The sequence below is a fragment of the Hyperolius riggenbachi genome, chromosome 7 (assembly GCF_040937935.1).
Source record: "Hyperolius riggenbachi isolate aHypRig1 chromosome 7, aHypRig1.pri, whole genome shotgun sequence".
In the NCBI taxonomy this organism is placed as follows: domain Eukaryota; kingdom Metazoa; phylum Chordata; class Amphibia; order Anura; family Hyperoliidae; genus Hyperolius; species Hyperolius riggenbachi.
Window position 1 is genome coordinate 127771151 of NC_090652.1, and position 18753 is coordinate 127789903.

At 42.0% G+C, this 18753-nt stretch overlaps 1 protein-coding gene across 1 annotated transcript in view; it reads right to left on the reverse strand.

Annotated features, from left to right (window-relative positions):
• Window positions 1–18753, reverse strand: part of GTF3C1 (general transcription factor IIIC subunit 1) — a 136795-nt gene that overhangs the window by 17830 nt on the left and 100212 nt on the right. The window contains exons 28-35 of the mRNA XM_068244636.1: window positions 14378–14440; window positions 12456–12549; window positions 11194–11366; window positions 10824–11108; window positions 6245–6498; window positions 4525–4799; window positions 2443–2791; window positions 1700–1724 (exon numbers count right to left, since the gene is read on the reverse strand). Coding sequence (XP_068100737.1) covers window positions 1700–1724; window positions 2443–2791; window positions 4525–4799; window positions 6245–6498; window positions 10824–11108; window positions 11194–11366; window positions 12456–12549; window positions 14378–14440 — 1518 coding nt within the window. The remainder of the gene's footprint in view (window positions 1–1699; window positions 1725–2442; window positions 2792–4524; window positions 4800–6244; window positions 6499–10823; window positions 11109–11193; window positions 11367–12455; window positions 12550–14377; window positions 14441–18753) is intronic.

Here is an 18753-nt window from a genome sequence, read left to right on the forward strand (position 1 = left end):
TTTTGCACTGCAAATATGCAATGTGGCATGATCTCAATCCTCTAAAATATTATTTAAAGAGGAGCTGTTAGGTATAAGGTCTCAGAGGAAAAAAAACACATATCAGTAGCTAAATATTGGCTGTACTTACATTACATATGCATTTCACTGTCCACGTTTGGATTTCATAGAATTTTTATATAGTATTTGCAGAGAATGATGCTCCTGACAGCTCATGGCAGGTTCCAGGTTTGTCTGTCTCCTATGAAGCCAATTGTGATGTCATATCCTCCCTGCTTCCTGATGATTCGACTCACAAAAAATATCCTAATGGTTCATGATCCGGACAACACTACTGTGCAGTGAATATTAATTAGCCATATGGCTAGGAACAATAGCGGACTCATGCAGTATACTCTAACGGAACATGTGCCCTGTGATTTTTCAGTGCTGTGAGTTAGGCTGCTGTTACAAGCTGCTGTAACATGAGCCTGTAACTTCCCACTGTGAAAGCAGCCTTAGGGCGTGATGGGGAAATTAAGGGGAGGACCCAAGGTAGTGCACTGGGGAGAAGAAGCAGCCTCAGAATGCTTTGCAGTATCTGTTATGCGTCCTGCCGGCCTCCTTAGGAGCTTGGAAATAACAAGCCTTGCTGTTCAGCACACATCAAAGTAAGAGAGATTTTTAACTTCAGTATTGCCTTTTTGGCTTCCTTCTAAACTGTTTAACACAGGAGAATAGAGGTTTAAATTAGCTTTTGCAGCCTGACAGTTACTCTTTAAAGCAAATCTGAAGTAAAAATAAACATATGAGATAATGAATTGTATGTGTAGTACAGATAATAAATAAAAAATATGAGACTCTTCTCTGCTACGAATGTTCTATTTTCAATTATATAGCTTTATTTATAACACTGCATTAGACTATCACAGTTGCAGCGTACAATCCATCTTTTAAGCTATAAACCAAAGCAGAAACAATGACCCTTTGAACTTTCCTGCAGTAAAATCTTATCTCAAGCTGTCTCTCACCGTTTCTTGGCTGTTTAAGATCTTCAGAAAATGGGGCTGAGTTCGAACAAGGTCGACAAGCTCAGAGAAGCTCTTTACATAGATAAAAACTCTTTTTTTTTAACTCTACCTACACTGGAAACAAGAAATCATGGGAAGTTCTAACAGGGTTAGTAATGTATGTGAATGTTTACCTCTTAACGTCACGTTGTTTCAGATACACTTTAAAGGGAACCAGAGACGAAGCACCCTTGTGTATTTTACCATATATATCAGTAAGAACATTCGAGAAAACACTTACCATGCGCTCTGTTTCATCCTCACTGCTAAAAGAGTCTGTTATCAGCTGTGAGAAGAATCCCAGACTGAGCATTCAGTCTGTCTTTGCAGGGAATAATTATAGCTGAGTCATTATAGCAGAGGCACAAGGGGGCAGGCTTGGGCTTGAAAAGACACCAGAGAAGACAGACTCCGCTATAATCTTTCCGTAGCAAAGCTAGACTGAGTGCTCAGTCGGGGATTCTTATCAGAGGTGATAACAGTCAGATTAAACAGAGAACAATGAAACAAAGAGCAGATTAGGTGTTTACTGTCATGTTCCCATATGTAAAAATGTTTACATATGTATCTATTGAAGTAGTTTTCATTTTTCCACAATTCACCCTACAGTGGAATTCATAAATGTATTTATCTGTAAACAAACCACTTACTTTTCTTGCTGTATCTCCACAGTTTCTGCGGTAAAGAGAAAAAAAATAAAACAGTCTTCAGAATGCTGTACAAAAAGATAATTCAAAATATGCTTTGCAAATGTGTAACTCTATAAAATCCCATACTGTATATAATGGACATGTATCCAGTTTTGCAGAGCATAGGTAATATCCATACTGCTGGATACACTGTGTGAAAGAGTGAGGCTCTGATGGTTGTGGTACAGGATATTTATCTCCTATTACGATCGTTGCTACAGTCACATACAGCTGCATTATTTTGGTGCATCTGAGCTGTGCATTTGCATTTAGATGATGTTTCATTTAACAAACCCAGCCACAGTTTGTTTATTTTTAAACAATTTCACTAATATCATGATCATTAACAAAATTGCAGGAGATATTTGTCAGGCTACGAGGAAAAAAAAAAAAGGCAAGTACTTTATTTTTTGGACTATAAGACGCTCCTGACCATTAGACGCAACTTGATTTAGAGGACAAAAACCAGGGGGGGGGGGGGGGAGTGTGTGGAAAAATTTGATCAAATAGACAAATAGACCTCTTGTTTATTAGATTATGACCTGTGAGGGATCTATCTGTTCATCGACCAGTGTATGGCCAGCTTTAGCCAATGCTGTTTACAGTGTCTTGGCTACCTCCTGAGATTGTCCAACTCTTCCATGTGGAATAAATGATCATATACTGATACATATGAGACACTTTAAGATGAGATCTTTAATCACCTGTGATATCACTGCTCTCATCTGTATTTACTTCAACCCTTTCAGTAGTGCTTGGTGAGGCAGCAGCAGCTGTGGGCTTTTCTAGGTCAGCTGAAGTCTCTTTATCACTGAGGTCTAAGTGAGCTTTCTTTCTTGGGGGCTCGTAGACGCTCAAATCACATTCAGTCTTCTCTTCTGCATCTTGGTGGCCAGTCTCTGGACAGTCAGTAGGTTTACTAAGTGCTTTGTCTTGAGTAATGCTTTCCTTCCCACTTTGTGTGTTCAGAAGCCAGGGAGCAGCATGTGCCCTTGAGACCAGTCTAATAGAGGATCCTCCAACTTGAAGTAATTGTCTGGAGTCTACAAGGTCCTAAAAAACATATCGGTACAAGATTGTTCATTCATAATAGCACAGGCAGATTTCTTAGCAATACTGATAGAAAGATTTCAGTTAAAGGACAACTGTAGCGAGAGGACTATGGAGGCTGCCATATTTATTTCCTTTTAAGCAATACTAGTTGTCTGGTTATTCTGCTGATCATCTGCCTCTAATACTTTTAGCCATAGCACCCCGAACAAGCATATGCAGATCAGGTGTTTCTGGAAGTATTGTCAGAGCTGACAAGATTAGCTGCATGCTTGTTTCTGGTGTTATTTAGACACTGCTGGAGCCAAATTGATCAGCAGGGCTGCCAGACAACTGGTATTGTTTAAAAGGAAATTAATGGATGGAGATGAATTTTGAGCCCGAGTTAATTGTTCACACAGTTCCTCTGTCTGCCTGGAGCTGAGGTGCAGCCTCCAGTTTATGACACAAGTGGAGAAAGAATGAAGGGCTTGGAGAGAAAGAACCACAGTACACAACTGAAATATCAACCAGCATGTAAAATGGAGTGAATTGCACTTTAAGTATACCCGAGGCGACATGTGACATGATGAGATAAACATGCGTATGTACAGTACTAAACATGTTAATAACCAGGGTGTTTTATTTTGCTGTCTGAAAGAGTTTATTTTAAGGATGGAAGTGACAGCTTCTGTCTTGTTGGTACCTTGTCAGGAATATTGTACACATCACTGATAAGCAAATCACAGCCATAAAAATGTTCCTGGCAGAATACATTTTTCTACATATTTCTGAGAGCAGAAGGAGATAAAGGGTCAATATAGTTCATGTATTTCATTTAGGGACACTTAATACACTGCAACTGAGCTGATTGCTGCTGGAGCCTTGGATGAGGTGAGCTGTGCTGCCGCTGCATATACTTATACACGGGAAGGGGAGGAGGACACAAGGGGCAGAGGAGGACACGAGAGAACACAAAGAGTCCCCCCCAAAGCAATTTGGTTTAGGGGACAAAAAACAGGGTAAAAACATACAGTATATGCTCAACCTGGTGCATGCATAGTACAGGGGCGTCTTGTGGATCTTTTCTCCCCAACCCCCACTCAATTATGTCTACCTTGTACATCGTGTGTCCCCCTTGTGTCTTCCTTGTACCTCTTGTGTCTCCTTCCTGTGCTAAGTGCAGAGTAATCCGCAGGGAAGCAGCAGTGCGAATCTCACCTGGTGCATCCACACAATGAGCGACACCTTCTCTCCCTCACAGCTTCCCTACTGCTGGCTTCTCCTGATCGCATCACTACATGCGGCACTAGGGGAAGCCGTGAGGGAGAGAAGATGTGGCTCATTGTGTGGAGGCATCCGGCACAGGTGAGATACGCATACTGCTTCCCTGCGCATTAATCTGCACACTGGGTGAGCACAGGACAGGGAGTCCCTAACAGGTAATAGCGATGGGGGGGGGCGATGATTTGCATCAGCAGGTGTTCTAAAGTCAGAGACTTCCTATATTTATTCCATAAGACGCACTGACTTTTACTGCTCTCTTTTGGGGAAGAATCTTATGGTCTGAAAAATGCGGTAAACATGACCGATTTACAAAGCAACATTTTGTTACTGAGTGATTAAGCTCATTGGCAGACAAGTGCAGACTAACGTAATCCAAAACAGACATAAAAACAAAATTTGAGTGTCTATTATGTTCATTATCTGTTTTCCTGTGCCAGCTACCTATAGTACAAAATATATTAATGACACACCTGTAAATACTGCTGTAGAGCCCTGGTCCTTCCATCCCTTACATCTTCATAACAAAGAAATCTTTTTCCAAGATCGGAGATTTTCATTCCAAAGTGAGCACAGGCTTCAACATCTGACAGAATTTCCAGCACACAAGAGGCATCCTCAGAGCTGTAGCCAAGGACTTGTGTACAATAATTCAGAAGCGTTTCTTTGGGATGATCTTTGGTGTTTAAGAGTTCGGTAAAGTGAGACGGTAGTGGCAACTTTTCGGCAGAAAAGTCACTGAAAGAACCTGGAAACGATTTTCGAATGTTCACAAGAAATCTTGCATATACAACTACCATAGGTAATAATCAACTACAACACATCAAACACATGCAATACTGGAGAACTGGAGGAAGTTCTAGGCAAGTCTACATTTTTTTTTTTTTACTGCTCCTTTAAAAAGGGACTCAGAGCTGAACTAAAGAAAACATTTTATACCTACCTGGGGCTTCCTCCAGCCCCATACGCTCAGATCGCTCCCACACTGCCGTCCTCCTCTGCTCGCAGCTTCGCTACCGGGTCCCCGCACTTCCCTCAGTCTGACGGAAGAGAAGTGCGCTATTTGCGTATCTCTCCAGCAGGCGCTGGAGAGATATGTAGAGAGCACACTTCTCCGGCGTAGACTGGCTCCGACTGACGTCAGTGACGGGACCCCGTACTGAAGCTGCGAGCAGAGGAGGACGGCAGCGTGGGAGCGATCTGAGCGTATGGGGCTGGAGGATGCCCCAGGTAGGTATAAAACGTTTTCTTTAGTTCAGCTCTGAGCCACTTTAATGCATTCCCTGTGCATTCCACAGAGGTACATGACGGAAGTGTTTGATTTGTCACATCAGGAAAGATGGAAAGGCATACTACAAATTAAACTTTCCCTTATTCCATCCTGCTTCATCATCACTACTTTCTGCATCTTCATGTCCTACCCCAGATCTGCCTTTTCACCCATTTTAAAGGACACCTGAAGTGAGAGGAATATGGAGGCTGCCATATTTATTTCCTTTTTTTCTAGCCTGGCAGTCCTGCTGATCTATTTGGCTGCAGTAGTGTTGGAATCATACACATGAAATAAGCATGCAGCTAATCCAGCTAGACTTCAGTCAGAGCACCTGATCTGCATGCTTGTTCAGGGCCTATGGCTAAAAGTATTAGAGGCTAGACTTCAACAGCACAGCAAGGCAATGTGCATTCCAAAAGGTTTGAACATCATTCAGGTATTCTGTATATGTTAAATCAGAAGCAATGCTACTCTTGGTTAGTAGTTATTTCCAATTTGATGCTTTACCGCGTATCCAATAATAGTACAGGTTATTTGTTACTGTGGAGTCAACAATAAATGTGTGCTATGCATTACTACTGTGTGTATTCGGTGTTGCTTCTGCTCACTTCGAAACACACAAACATTTTGCAGTAATGCGCCTTGCTAGCAGTAAAGATGCCACTACCTGTGATAAATGGCTAAACACTGACTAAATCATTTATAAAGTGACATTATAAATGATTCAGAATAAAATTGCCTAGTTTTTACAATGTCACTTTATAAATGATTCAGAATAAAATTGCCTAGTTTTTACAAAGTGACATTGTAACAACTAGGCAATTTTATTCGGTATGTTATAGTCACTAAAGTTCATCTTAAAACCATCTCCTCCACTATCATTAGGATTGCAGATATACTCATACAAGTGATTCGCTTACCAGAATATTTTAGCCGTCTACTCAGGGCAGTATTTCTCAGCTTCACATGTACTTGACAGGAGTTGACGACAACATTATCGTTTGGGTTCAGATTTCTTGTACTAACGATTCCCGGGGCACAGTAACCCCTCATAAGCAAGTAATTGGTATGAGAAGCCTGTGGAGCTTTCACTTCTATTTTACGCTTTTGCAACATGTTTTCATCAGCTTCGTCATCATCAAAATCATCATCATCAAGTCCATCTTTGCCAAGACTGGAAATGGTCAAAAAGAGAGGTCAGTAAATAAGGAGTGCATGAAGTATGGAAAAGCAACTACAATACTTCCTTTATGTGAAATGCAAGCTTCATTATTTAAAGAATTAGTGTACCTTCAAGTCATACCTTGCCACACATAAAAATAAACATTGCACACACCTTTTCCATACTTTGCCTCCATACATCTTGAGGCCCCTTTCACACTAGGAGCGTTTTCCGCCTTTTTGCAGCACAGGCAATTTTGAAAATCGCTCCACAAAACGCTTGTGCAATGATTCCCTATGAGAGAGTTCACAGCTGAGTGGTTTGGTTCCAATCCACTCAGTAAAGCAGTGCCTGTACCATTTTTGAGGTGATTTTGCTATAATTTAAGGTATAGGAAAAAACACAAAACACTCACAAAATATCTTTGTGCAGTGATTGCGTGAGCATTTTTAAGAATAAATACATTGTATTTATTATTTTCCAGGTTAAAGAGTTCAGTTCCTGACTTTTGTTAGGGAGTGAATTATAAAACCACTCTGAAAAAGTGCTTAGAAAAGCGCTTTTTACAAAAACGCCGGTGCTGTGGAGCACCAGGGGGAAAAAAAACGCACAAAAACGCAAAACGCTTGCGTTTATGTTTTTAGGTGTAAATGAGGCCTGAGAGAGAGAGAGCAATGGAATAAAAGTGGAGCCTATTGAAGATTCGGGTGTCAATCAGTCTAAAGGTACATCACATGCACAAATTTTGACACTCCGTTATTGGGACCGATCCCGAGGGCAAGTGTTTCACAGACCCGACACTTGCTATAGCCAATTTACATGTATAGTTGCGATGGATAGAGAAGGAAGGACGACAGCGCACTACAGGATGGAGTGGCTTCTGGGGAGGGCTGAGGAGGATGTGCTGGAAAAAAAATGCCACTTAAGAATTTACCACCTCCCCAATCCTCTGCCTAACACTAACCTATGCTTTTCCTCTGCCCAACGCTAATCTTCTCTTCTCCTCTGCCCAACACTAACTTCCACCCACTCATCTGTCTAATACTACCCCTATCTCCTATGCCTAACACAATCCTACCACTCTCATCTGCCTAACACGAACGCCATTCTCTCTTCTGCTTAAAGGGAACCTAAACTGAGAGGGATATGGATGTTTACTTTTAACCACTTCACCCCAAGGCGGTTTTTACCCTAACGGACAAGAGCGATTTTCACCTTTCAGTGCTCATCCCTTTCATTTGCCAATAGCTTAATCACTACGAATCACAATGAAATGATCTATATCTTGTTTTTTTTTACCACAAATTGGGCTTTTTGGGGTTGATATTTGTTTTCAGTAATTACTTTATTTTCTATGCATTTTAAAGGGAAATACAAGGAAAAAATGAAAAAATACACTATTTCTCCATTTTCATCTCCTATGGTTTTAATATAAACACAGCTACTGTGCATAAAACCCACACATTTTATCTGCCTATTTGTCCTGGTTATCACAAGATTTTAATTATGTCCCTAGTACAAAGTATGGTGACAATATATTGTTTGGAAATAAAGGTGTAATTTTTTTGGGGTGTTTTTTTTCTCTCACAGTTTTCACGTGCACGTGCGGGAGCGTGCCTGTGCACCCGCGGGAGCGCACACGTGCATGCACACAGCGGCAGCAGCACTGTCCGACTTACAAAAATGTCCTGGAGCCATTAAGAGGCTCTAGCAGGACGTTTTTATAAGTCAGCATGTCATTAAGTGGTTAAACAATACCAGTTGCCTGGCAGCCCTGCTGATCTCTTTAGCTGCAATAGTGGCTGAATCACACACCTGAAACAAGCATGCAGCTAATCCAGTCTGACTTCAGTCAGAGCACCTGATTTGCATGCTTGTTGAGGGGCTGTGGCTAAAAGTATTAGAGACACAGGATCAGCAGGAGAGTCAGGCAACTGGGATTATTTTAAAAGGAAAAATCTATATCCTTCTCAGTTTAGGCTCCCTTTAACGATAACCTCCCCCAGTCCTCTTCACTCCTCTGTGAAGCCATGCCATGCAGTCTAGTAGCATGCGGCTCTCCCCCGTAACTACATGTCATGTGAAAGGAAGCTGCAAGCTAAAAGGCTGCACGATGCGGCTTCACAGAGGAGTGAAGAGGACCGGTCTCTTGGGAGGAGGTCAAATATTAGGCCTCGTTCACATCAGGGCCGTTTCTGTGCGCTTTTCATAGCGATCAGCAAGGTATTGATTTTACCATGTAACTAAATGTAGCTGGTTCACATCTATGCGCTGCGCTGAGCAGCGTTACAAAAACATAGTGTTGCATGCATTTCTGTGCGCTGAGCTGTAAAGCGCACATCAATGCAAGTGAATGGGTGCGCTTTTTAATCGCACAGAAGCGCGTACAAGCGCATGCGTTTTTTACCCCTAATTGGAGAAAAAATACATTTACATACAAAAACAAAGTTTTATTGACAACTGCTGCTGCTACAGTAAGCAAAACGTGCTTTAAAGAAGCGCAGCGCAATGCACAGAAACGCGCACAAGCGCATGCGGTTTTTACCATGCGCTTTAACACGTTTTTCAGTGCAGCAGATGTGAATGAGGCCTTACTCTCTTCTGTGGCTGCCGCTGCTTTGCATAATCTGGGGGGTGCCGGGGGGAGAAGGAGACTTTGGAGTCTGGAGTGAGGTGCAGGGCCCAGCCTGCTGTATGTTGCTGGGGGGCTCGGGCTATGCAAGTTATGCCTCGTCCTCTGCCTAACACTAACCTTCCTCTCCTCTGCACAGAACGCTGAGTTACAGATTTTAACAGGTTGCATAAAGTGCTACGACAAGGGTAACAGTGAGCTGGCTTGCTGGTGTCGCTTAACAATCCAGCATTCTGGCTTTTCAAGTGACAACGTGTACACATCCTCGTTTCTTAGCTGAGAAAGCCCCGAATGGCTGTCCTGGCTGAGTTCAATCTGAACTTTACAGTCACCTGAATCACTCCTGTGGATGGAGGAGAGCTGGCAGCATAGAATGTAAACAAGCTTGAGGATGCATTTGCAGTCCAAAGCTGCCATGATAAAACTACCCTGTTTGTGGCAGTCAAAGGATTAATCTATGTATTCTTTATCCTAAATGCTAAATACATCTTTTCAAGGTGCTCAACTTGTTTAATCGCGATTTGTTTGAAGAAAAACCCAGGTTCTTGAATTGCAGAGGTATGAAGAAACAGAAAGTAGTACCACAAACAGTGGTTAAACGGACTCCGAGCAGTGCAGAAACTATGGAAAGATGCATATCATTTTAAAGCTCTCTTTCTCCTCTTTCCAATGATATATAAACCGCCGCCCTACGCCATTTAGTTTTCGCTATTTTCGCGATTGAAATTGCCGCGGCCGTGATTTCAATCGCGAAAATAGAGAAAACTAAAATGTGTAGGGCGACGATTTAGGTGTCGCAAGAAAGAGGAGAAAGAGAGCTTTAAAATGATATCCATCTTTCCATAGTTACTTGTATTACACAGGACGACACTTTCCCCAGTGTCAGCAGCTCCATTCAGCAGAAAAAGTCGCCCTGTGTAATACAATGTAACTATGGAAAGATGGATATCATTTTAAAGCTCTTTCTCCTCTTTCTGACGACCCCTAAATCGTTGCCCTACGCCTTTTAGTTTTCTCTATTTTCGCGATCGAAATCGCAGCCGCGGTAATTTCAATCGCGAAAATAGCGAAAACTAAACGGCGTAGGGTGGCGATTTATATATCATTGGAAAGAGGAGAAAGAGAGCTTTAAAATGATATGCATCTTTCCATAGTTTCTGCACTGCTCGGAGTCCCTTTAAAGGGCCACCATAATGACATATAGTAGAATTAAGTAAATTATTCAGAATACCCACTTTTACATTAATTATCCTGGTTTCAGCATCAGAAACACTTCCTATATCTATATATTGTTGTATCAGCCCTGCCCTACCAGTGATGCCCTCCCATTTAAATGTTAAATTCTCATTCCAGAGCATTCTGGGAGATGAGGTATTATTTTCACTGACTTTGGAACTCAGTAATAAAAACACTAGGCAGAGAAACACCTGACAGTGGTAAAGATGTTGCCACCACTGATAAGTTTCAGAATGTAAATCAGTGTAAAAAAAACAAACAAAAAAAAGATTTTACAATCAACAAGCACTGCCTGAATAGTTCATAAAGTAATATTGTAAAACAAACGATTTTAATAATTATCTTTTTTACTCTACAGTTCCTCTTTAATGGTTCTTCTATCCAAAACTGAACAGACACATTTTTGAGTTTAGTGGATTTTAAGTCTGAATGAATCCACTTACCGTACATTGTAAAGAAACCGACTTACCTTTTTATAACTTCGTTATCGATCAGTGTGCTGTCCACAACAACAATCTGATCTGGGATCTTCACATTCACAGATATAAATCCCACCAGCAGGAGAGAGAGAACCGTAGCACACTGGCCACCTGTTCCATCCAGCGGATAGGGCAACATATCTAAGGCACTTTCACCCACTTGATCCCCAAAAGAGAAAACATCTGGCTGATCGGCACTTCCATAACTCCATATTTTTTCCAGAAACTGGAATGACTCCGTACAGATGGTGGATGGAAACCGCCAAATGAAAAGCCTGCAAATACAAAGAAATGCCATTTAAAGCCTAAGACTACCCGATGTAATCACTGCAACCAGTGTGTATTGTGCACTTATTATACCTGTAGTAGGTCTGTGATAATTGAAAAGACATTGGCAAAAATGGCAGTGCCCGGTTTTTCTTTGGCCCGGTAATATGGTTGACACGACGGCGATTCACCAATCTCTTCTTTTGAAATTCTAAGAAGGCCTTCACAAGTACGTTATCGTGGTATTGCCTATACATACGATACGTCTGGAAAAGAAAATGTCACAATCATAACTTAAAGTGGATCTAAACTCAGAACTTCCTCAATACAATTTACAGAAATCCTAAAAAAAGTGAAGTTTTAACTGAATTAACATTGCTGGGAACACAGAAAGGGTTAAGCCCACTGTGCATTGGATCGGTGGGCTGGAGAGGGATCCAGGAAGCCTCAGGACCATCTAGAGGCTTCCCACTAATTAGTGGCTAACCCTTATACCTTTTTCCACTTCAGGATTGCTTTAAAAGTACCTGGGACCCTTTACCTTTTGGTTGTGGAACCACACTTAATAGGCCAAACCCTCTCCAAGGGCCAGACATGCACCCGGGTACTGCCGGGATCAACAGAACATCAAAATAGATTGAAGTACGCACAGTCTTCTTAAAAGTTATCAAAAAAACTTTATTGCACCAAAACAATTAAAACATAATGCTGTAAAACAGCGACAGTCTGCTGTTTGGGCTCCTGCCCTTTTTCAAGCCATCCAGTATGGATGGCTGGATGGCTTGAAAAAGGGCAGGAGCCCAAAACGGCAGACTGTCGCTGTCTTACAGCATTAGGTTTTAATTGTTTTGGTGCAATAAAGTTTTGATAACTTTTAAGAAGACGTTAATCTATTTTGCTTTACCTGGGACTTTTTACCAGCTGCAGATCCCTTGACCTAGAGGCTGCAGTCTTCCCACACAACTCTGACTCTGTTCCATGTCCCACTGCAGACTGGACCACATGGTGATGCTGATCTTAGCACCACTCCCATCCACACATCCTAATGCCAACATTTCCACATGTGTTGCTTTAGGTCACATAACCAAGTTTTGAAAACAGGATTTTGACATAAAAAGGCAATATTTACATTTATTAAACTATGACGTGTGCTTGGCGATGAGCAAGGAAATCAAGGGTATTTTGCAACCACCATTTTCAAGCAGAATTAATACATAGTAGTCAAACAACAAAACTGACAACTTCACAGCAAACGGTGTTTTTCAATATGTGCATTCTTAAAATATTTTTATTTAGATCTTAAAATAACATACTCATGCATGTAAACAGCAAGACACTGGGATGATTGCACTTACTTGCAGAGATCGAAATGATTTCATCTGCATATCAGACAGAGCCAGCGTGCTCAAGATAAGATTTTGCAGTACCAGAACCTGGATGTCATCCACACTGTTCACAAAGTAAAAAGACTACCGTAGTTAGAAAAAATAAATACGAAATGACGTTTTAACAGAAATATTTTGGACATTTTTTTCCCCCTCATTATTATTAAACATACTATTTGTAAGGTGCAGAACATACAGAGGAGGCATTACAACAATAAATAATTCAGGGACATTACAGCGATACTGACTGAGCCAGTTACTGGGGATGATTGCGGACGATCGGAGGCACGCGGGAGGATGGCGAGGGACGCATCCATGCTTATGGGGCAGGAGGAAGCCCCGGGTAAGTAAAAAATCTTTACATTTGCAGGTCTCTGGTACACTTTAAAGTACACCTGAACTGAGAAGGATATGGTGGCTGCCATATTTTTTTCCATTTAAACTATACAAGATGCTTGGCAGTCCTGCTGATCTCTTTGGAGAAAATAGAGAAAACTAAAAGGCGTAGGGCGACGATTTAGGGGTCGTCAGAAAGAGGAGAAAGAGAGCTTTAAAGGAAAGGTTCAGGGAGGGTGGAGGAAAAATAAAAATCAATTTCCACTTACCTGGGGCTTCCTCCAGCCCGTGGCAGGCAGGAGGTGCCCTCGCCGCCGCTCCGCAGGCTCCCGGTGGTCTCCGGTGGCCGACCCGACCTGGCCAGGCCGGCTGCCAGGTCGGGCTCTTCTGCGCTCCAAGTCCTGGTACTTCTGCGTCCCACGCCGGCGCTCTGACGTCATCGGACGTCCGCCGGGCTGTACTGCGCAAGCGCAGTAGTTCTGCGCATGCGCAGTACAGCCCGGCGGACGTCCGATGACGTCAGCGCGCCCGCGTGGGACGCAGAAGTACCAGGACTTGGAGCGCAGAAGAGCCCGACCTGGCAGCCGGCCTGGCCAGGTCGGGTCGGCCACCGGAGACCACCGGGAGCCTGCGGAGCGGCGGCGAGGGCACCTCCTGCCTGCCACGGGCTGGAGGAAGCCCCAGGTAAGTGGAAATTGATTTTTATTTTTCCTCCACCCTCCCTGAACCTTTCCTTTAAAATGATATCCATCTTTCCATAGTTGCATTGTATTACACAGGGCGACTTTTTCTGCTGAATGGAGCCGCCGACTTTGAGAAAAAGTCGCCCTGTGTAATACAATGTAGCTATGGAAAGATGGATATCATATTAAAGCTCTCTTTCTGACGACCCCTAAATCGTCGCCCTACGCCTTTTAGTTTTCTCTATTTTTGCGGCAATTTCAAACCGCCGATATCACGCCGCTAAACGGGGTCCCTTCACCCCCAATCCCACCCCCGCAACACTTGGTCGTGGAATTGGTCGTTCCTGGAGGCAGGGCTATCGGCTGCAGCCCTGCCTCCAGTCGCGTCTATCAGCGGCGCATCGCCGCCTCTCCCCCGCCCCTCTCAGTGAAGGAAGACTGAGAGGGGTGGGGGAGAGGCGAAGATACGCGCTGACAGACGCGCGTGGGGCAGGGCTGCGGCGGTTAGCCCTGCCCCAACCAGGAAGAGGTGATGCGCTGCACGGAGGGGGATTTGGGGGTGAAGGGACCCCCGTTTAGCGGCGCGACAGCGGCGGTTTAGCAGGGGTACACATGCCCCTGCTATCTATGAGCTCTGAAACGAGATTTATTCTCGCTTCAGACTCTCTTTAAAATGATATGCATCTTTTCATAGTTTGTGCACTGCTCGGAGTCCCTTTAAACTCTAATGTTAAGATTATATGCTGGTTACATGTGTTTATTTTATGTACCTAATATCTGTTTGTTAAATTAAAATAAAGCATTTTTCTAATTTAAACAATTTTTACTTGTAAAAAAGAAAAGAAATACATTGAAAGTGCAACAGCATGATACCTGTTGAGGAGTTCTGATCCGCTCTCTTGGATTGACTCATCTCCAACCGCCAGAACTCGAAACCTGATCCATAGAGATTGGGCGAAAACAGAAAGAGAAAAGAGGGTTTAGACTCTAGAAAAAAAAAAATCTATTATAAATGAAGTATTTTGGTTTTAATCCTTTTAGAGGCTGTTCCTACTATATGCGCTCAGATGGATATGTTTAAGTGCTTACACTTTTTGTACATGCGTAAAAAAAATCCCAAGGGCATGAGACACTATATGAAGCCCATTGTTGCCTTCCCACTATACTGTGCTTTGCCATTGCATTTATTTTTTTGTCAAACAGAGGAGATAGTAGAACAGGCACTACAGCTTCTCAGGGTTGTTGGGAAAACATTATTATATGGACGTCATGAAGGCAACAAATCGGGTATCTTGGTACCTTAGATTGCGTGCTCTAACCAGTTAAACAGACCTGTAACTATTGTAGATAGGGAGAAGGCAAGTTGGCACTTGCAATTCAAAAGGTTTAACACAGCCTTATTTCTCCGTACAATAGCACATCTTTCCTACTAGATTCCTATTCGCTGTTGGGTGAGGTGGGAGTGGTGGGCCGCAAATAGGAATCGGGTAGGAAAGATGTGCTATTGTACTGCTATGTTTTAACCATATCAGCCGGAGAAATAAAGCTGTTTTATACCTTTTGAATTGCAAGTGCCAACCTGCGTTTATTTTTTTAAAGCACTGCATGCTGAATATCTGTCTGCTCTTTTGCTTCCTCAGTCACTGCATTTGAATGGGGTCTAAAAGTGCACACCAAAACACACGTGTGGCATTTTCGTGTGAGTTTTGAGCCAACATCTTTGGCAACTACAATAATATATGTATATATATTTATACGCACGCACGCACGCACGCACGCACGCACACACACACACACAGTCTTGTCACTAACTGTCCCTCAGGGGACCTCACACTAACACAGGCATATGTAATTCATAGTCTAGGGCTAATTTAGGGGGGAAGGCAACTGACTTATCTGAATGTGTTTGGGATGTGAGAGGAAACCCACGCAGACATAGGGCGAATATACAAACACCATGCAGATAGTGCCCTGGCTGGGACTTGAACCCGGGGTCCCAGCGCTGCAAGGGCTATGCCAGTGTGCTGCAAGTTCTACTCCAGTAGTTCATAAAATATAATAAAATAGTAACTCGCGCTAAAATAGAACCTTTTATTTTTCACAGGAATTCCCAATCAAAGAAAAGTTCCCAACATGCTTAATTCACATAAAGATACACTCCTTCACCATACACTCCCAACACTCATATCCTTCACAGAAGGGCCCTTCAGAAAAAATAAATAAATAAAACAAAAATCAGATAAAAAAATGCATAAAACTTGAAATAGCTGCAGTATTCCTGAATTTCATCAAAAGCCAAAAGAACCGTTAGTTCGCACTATTTCCAGCGTAGTGCGAACTTTGCCTTTTTTTGCACATGTTTCTTGGACTGTCTGTTGGAGTGATTCTAACGGTTCTTTTGGCTTTTGATGAAATTCAGGAATACTGCAGCTATTTCAAGTTTTATGCATTTTTTTATCTGATTTTTGTTTTGTTTATTTATTTTTTTCTGAAGGGCCCTTCTGTGAAGGATATGAGTGTTGGGAGTGTATGGTGAAGGAGTGTATCTTTATGTGAATTAAGCATGTTGGGAACTTTTCTTTGATTGGGAATTCCTGTGAAAAATAAAAGGTTCTATTTTAGCGCGAGTTACTATTTTATTATATTTTGTCTGTTACCATTATCTAAGGGTTGAAGGGATCCCCTTTGTAACACGCAGCTGACATTTTGGTAGCCACTAAGCGCTAGTTGTGTTATAGTAGTTCATAAAATAGTAACACACTTTCTGTTTTCCGGTTTGCAAGACTCCCTTATAGATTTTTTTTTCTCCAAACCATCACACAAAATATATATTCGTACGTTTATAATATGTAGAAGAAAAGTCCTATATAGTCCTTTCCACCATAAGAGATTTTTTTTTTTTTTTTTACTGATTAAGATTTTTAATATTGGATTCATATTTTATTTTTGGTTGCAGATTAAATGCCTAGGTGTAGATTACCCAACCTCCAAATATTCCTATAGAGAAAATGAATAATTAGTTATAACTTTTTCAGGGTATTTCAGCAACAAACATCTGCAGTTCACAAAAACAAATGCTAAAACCTGTATTTAAAGGTTAATTTATGACCCTCTGACCTCACTTTGACCATATTCAGGCCCAGGAACTGGACATTCATGGTGCAAGCTTGAGGGAAAGCCCAAACCACCCACAGCCAGGAACTCTTATCTTCATGATCAGATGGATCAAAAGACGCTAAGTACACTTTAAAGTGGACCTGAACTCTTGCACAGGGCAGCAGGAAAACAGAGAAATGCACCCAGTATGTACTTAGAGAGTTTAGTTTGTCTAATCCCCCCCTCATCTATGACTAATCACAAGCTGTGATCTGATCTCTCACCTGTGGCAGCTGACTGCCAGGGCAGAGAAGGTAATTGGTAAACACAGGATGTTCATAATATGTCTGCTTCCATGAAAGCAGGAAATAGACACAATGCAGATTTATATCAGTTGTAACAAAGAAATGCTTTTCTTTATAGGTTATTATGCTGTTGCATGTCTTTTAGAGCAGAGAGAAAGTTCTGAGTTCATGTCCGATTTAAAGTAGTGGAAACCATGCAAGGGAGTTACCATTAGTGCTTTGCGTTTGCGGTGCAATATCCCCCAATTGCAATCCTTGTGCCTGCTATTTTATTTCATGATTAGCCTCTTGCAAAAAGTATGAGACCACAGGAAAATGCAAAGCACTCACACCATTATGCAATTTTTCCATGATTCGGCAATTCTGAATAGTTTCTTACCCAGTTTTCTTCTGTCATTGTAAATTGCAAACACATCGCAATCACGCCTGTACACACATCAGATGGCGGCCCCATCAATGCTACAAACACCTGGGTTACCTGAAGAAGAATTTCATAAAACAGGGATACAATCCTCTAATGGCTGAGACCCAAATCAGGAAAGCTAACAACATCCCTAGGACTCAGCTCCTGGAGTACAAGCAGAGCCAGGAAGAGAGCCGTGTCCCACTGGTAGTAACCTAAAACCCACGCTTGGAAATCTTAAGGAAGATTGCAAAAGAACTTCATCCTGTTCTACACAAGGATCAGAGACTGAAAAAGATATTCCCTGAACCTCCCCTCCTTGCGTTCCGACAGCCACCCAATCTTAAGCAGATGATAGTGAGGAGTGCCTTAAATAGGCAAGAACAGAATGGAACATTCCCCTGCCGAGGGAAAACATGTGGGACCTGTGAATACATCCATTCCACTGACAGGATACTAATACCGGGTACACAACAGGAATACAAAGTACAAGGCACCTTTTCCTGCGACTCATCTAATGTGGTATACCTGATCATGTGTGCAAAATGCCCCAAAGGAATTTATGTGGGAGAAACAAGTCAACCACTGCGGGATCGCATGACACACCACAGATCCACTATTAACAGCAGGAAAAAGGATATTACAAATTATACTGATCTCCCAATACCAACACACTTTTGTTTACCTGGACACAGTTTAAGCGATTTTCGCGTCACTGTATTAATGGGTGGCTTCAAATCGGGATACATGAGACTAACACAAGAAACTAAGTTTATACATTGGTTCAAAACTGTACAAGATGGTTTAAACAAGGACTCCAACTTCTTGTGCTGGTACGATGGGTTTTAAATTCCACAGTTCTTTTAATTTTAATTTTTCTATCTTTTCATTCATTTTTGTGCCATATGCTGTGTAAGATGGAATTCACTGTCACTATTCATTTTATTTGCTTTCAGGTGCTGGCTTTAAATGCCACAATTCTCTTAAGCTTAGAATTAATGGTGCATGTAACCAGGCCAGTTACCATTTGAATTCGGAATTTACGATGTCTCTTCATCACCAGAGTCTGCTTTATGTCATGTTAAGGATTCTATTGATCTTATCAATTTAGATAGGATGCCTGGGAAAGCCTCCTCAGTAACAGTTAAGGCATCTAATTACATTTATGTTTGCTAAAGAATGTTTCTCCTCTGTATGTCAGTGTATATAAGCTGTGTTTTTCAGTTCTGGTCAGGAACCAGTCCGACGAAGGCTTTTTATAAGTCGAAAGCTCACTGTTTATCCATCTCTAAGTTGGCCAATAAATGGTATCATCCTGATTCAAAACTTCTTATCAATGCTACACAATCGCAATTGCAAACAAATTTCTTAATAGAAAACAGCCCTAATGGAGAGCTCCATAAGCAATTTCAAGCCACAGGCATGTCCACATGTGCTCTACTACC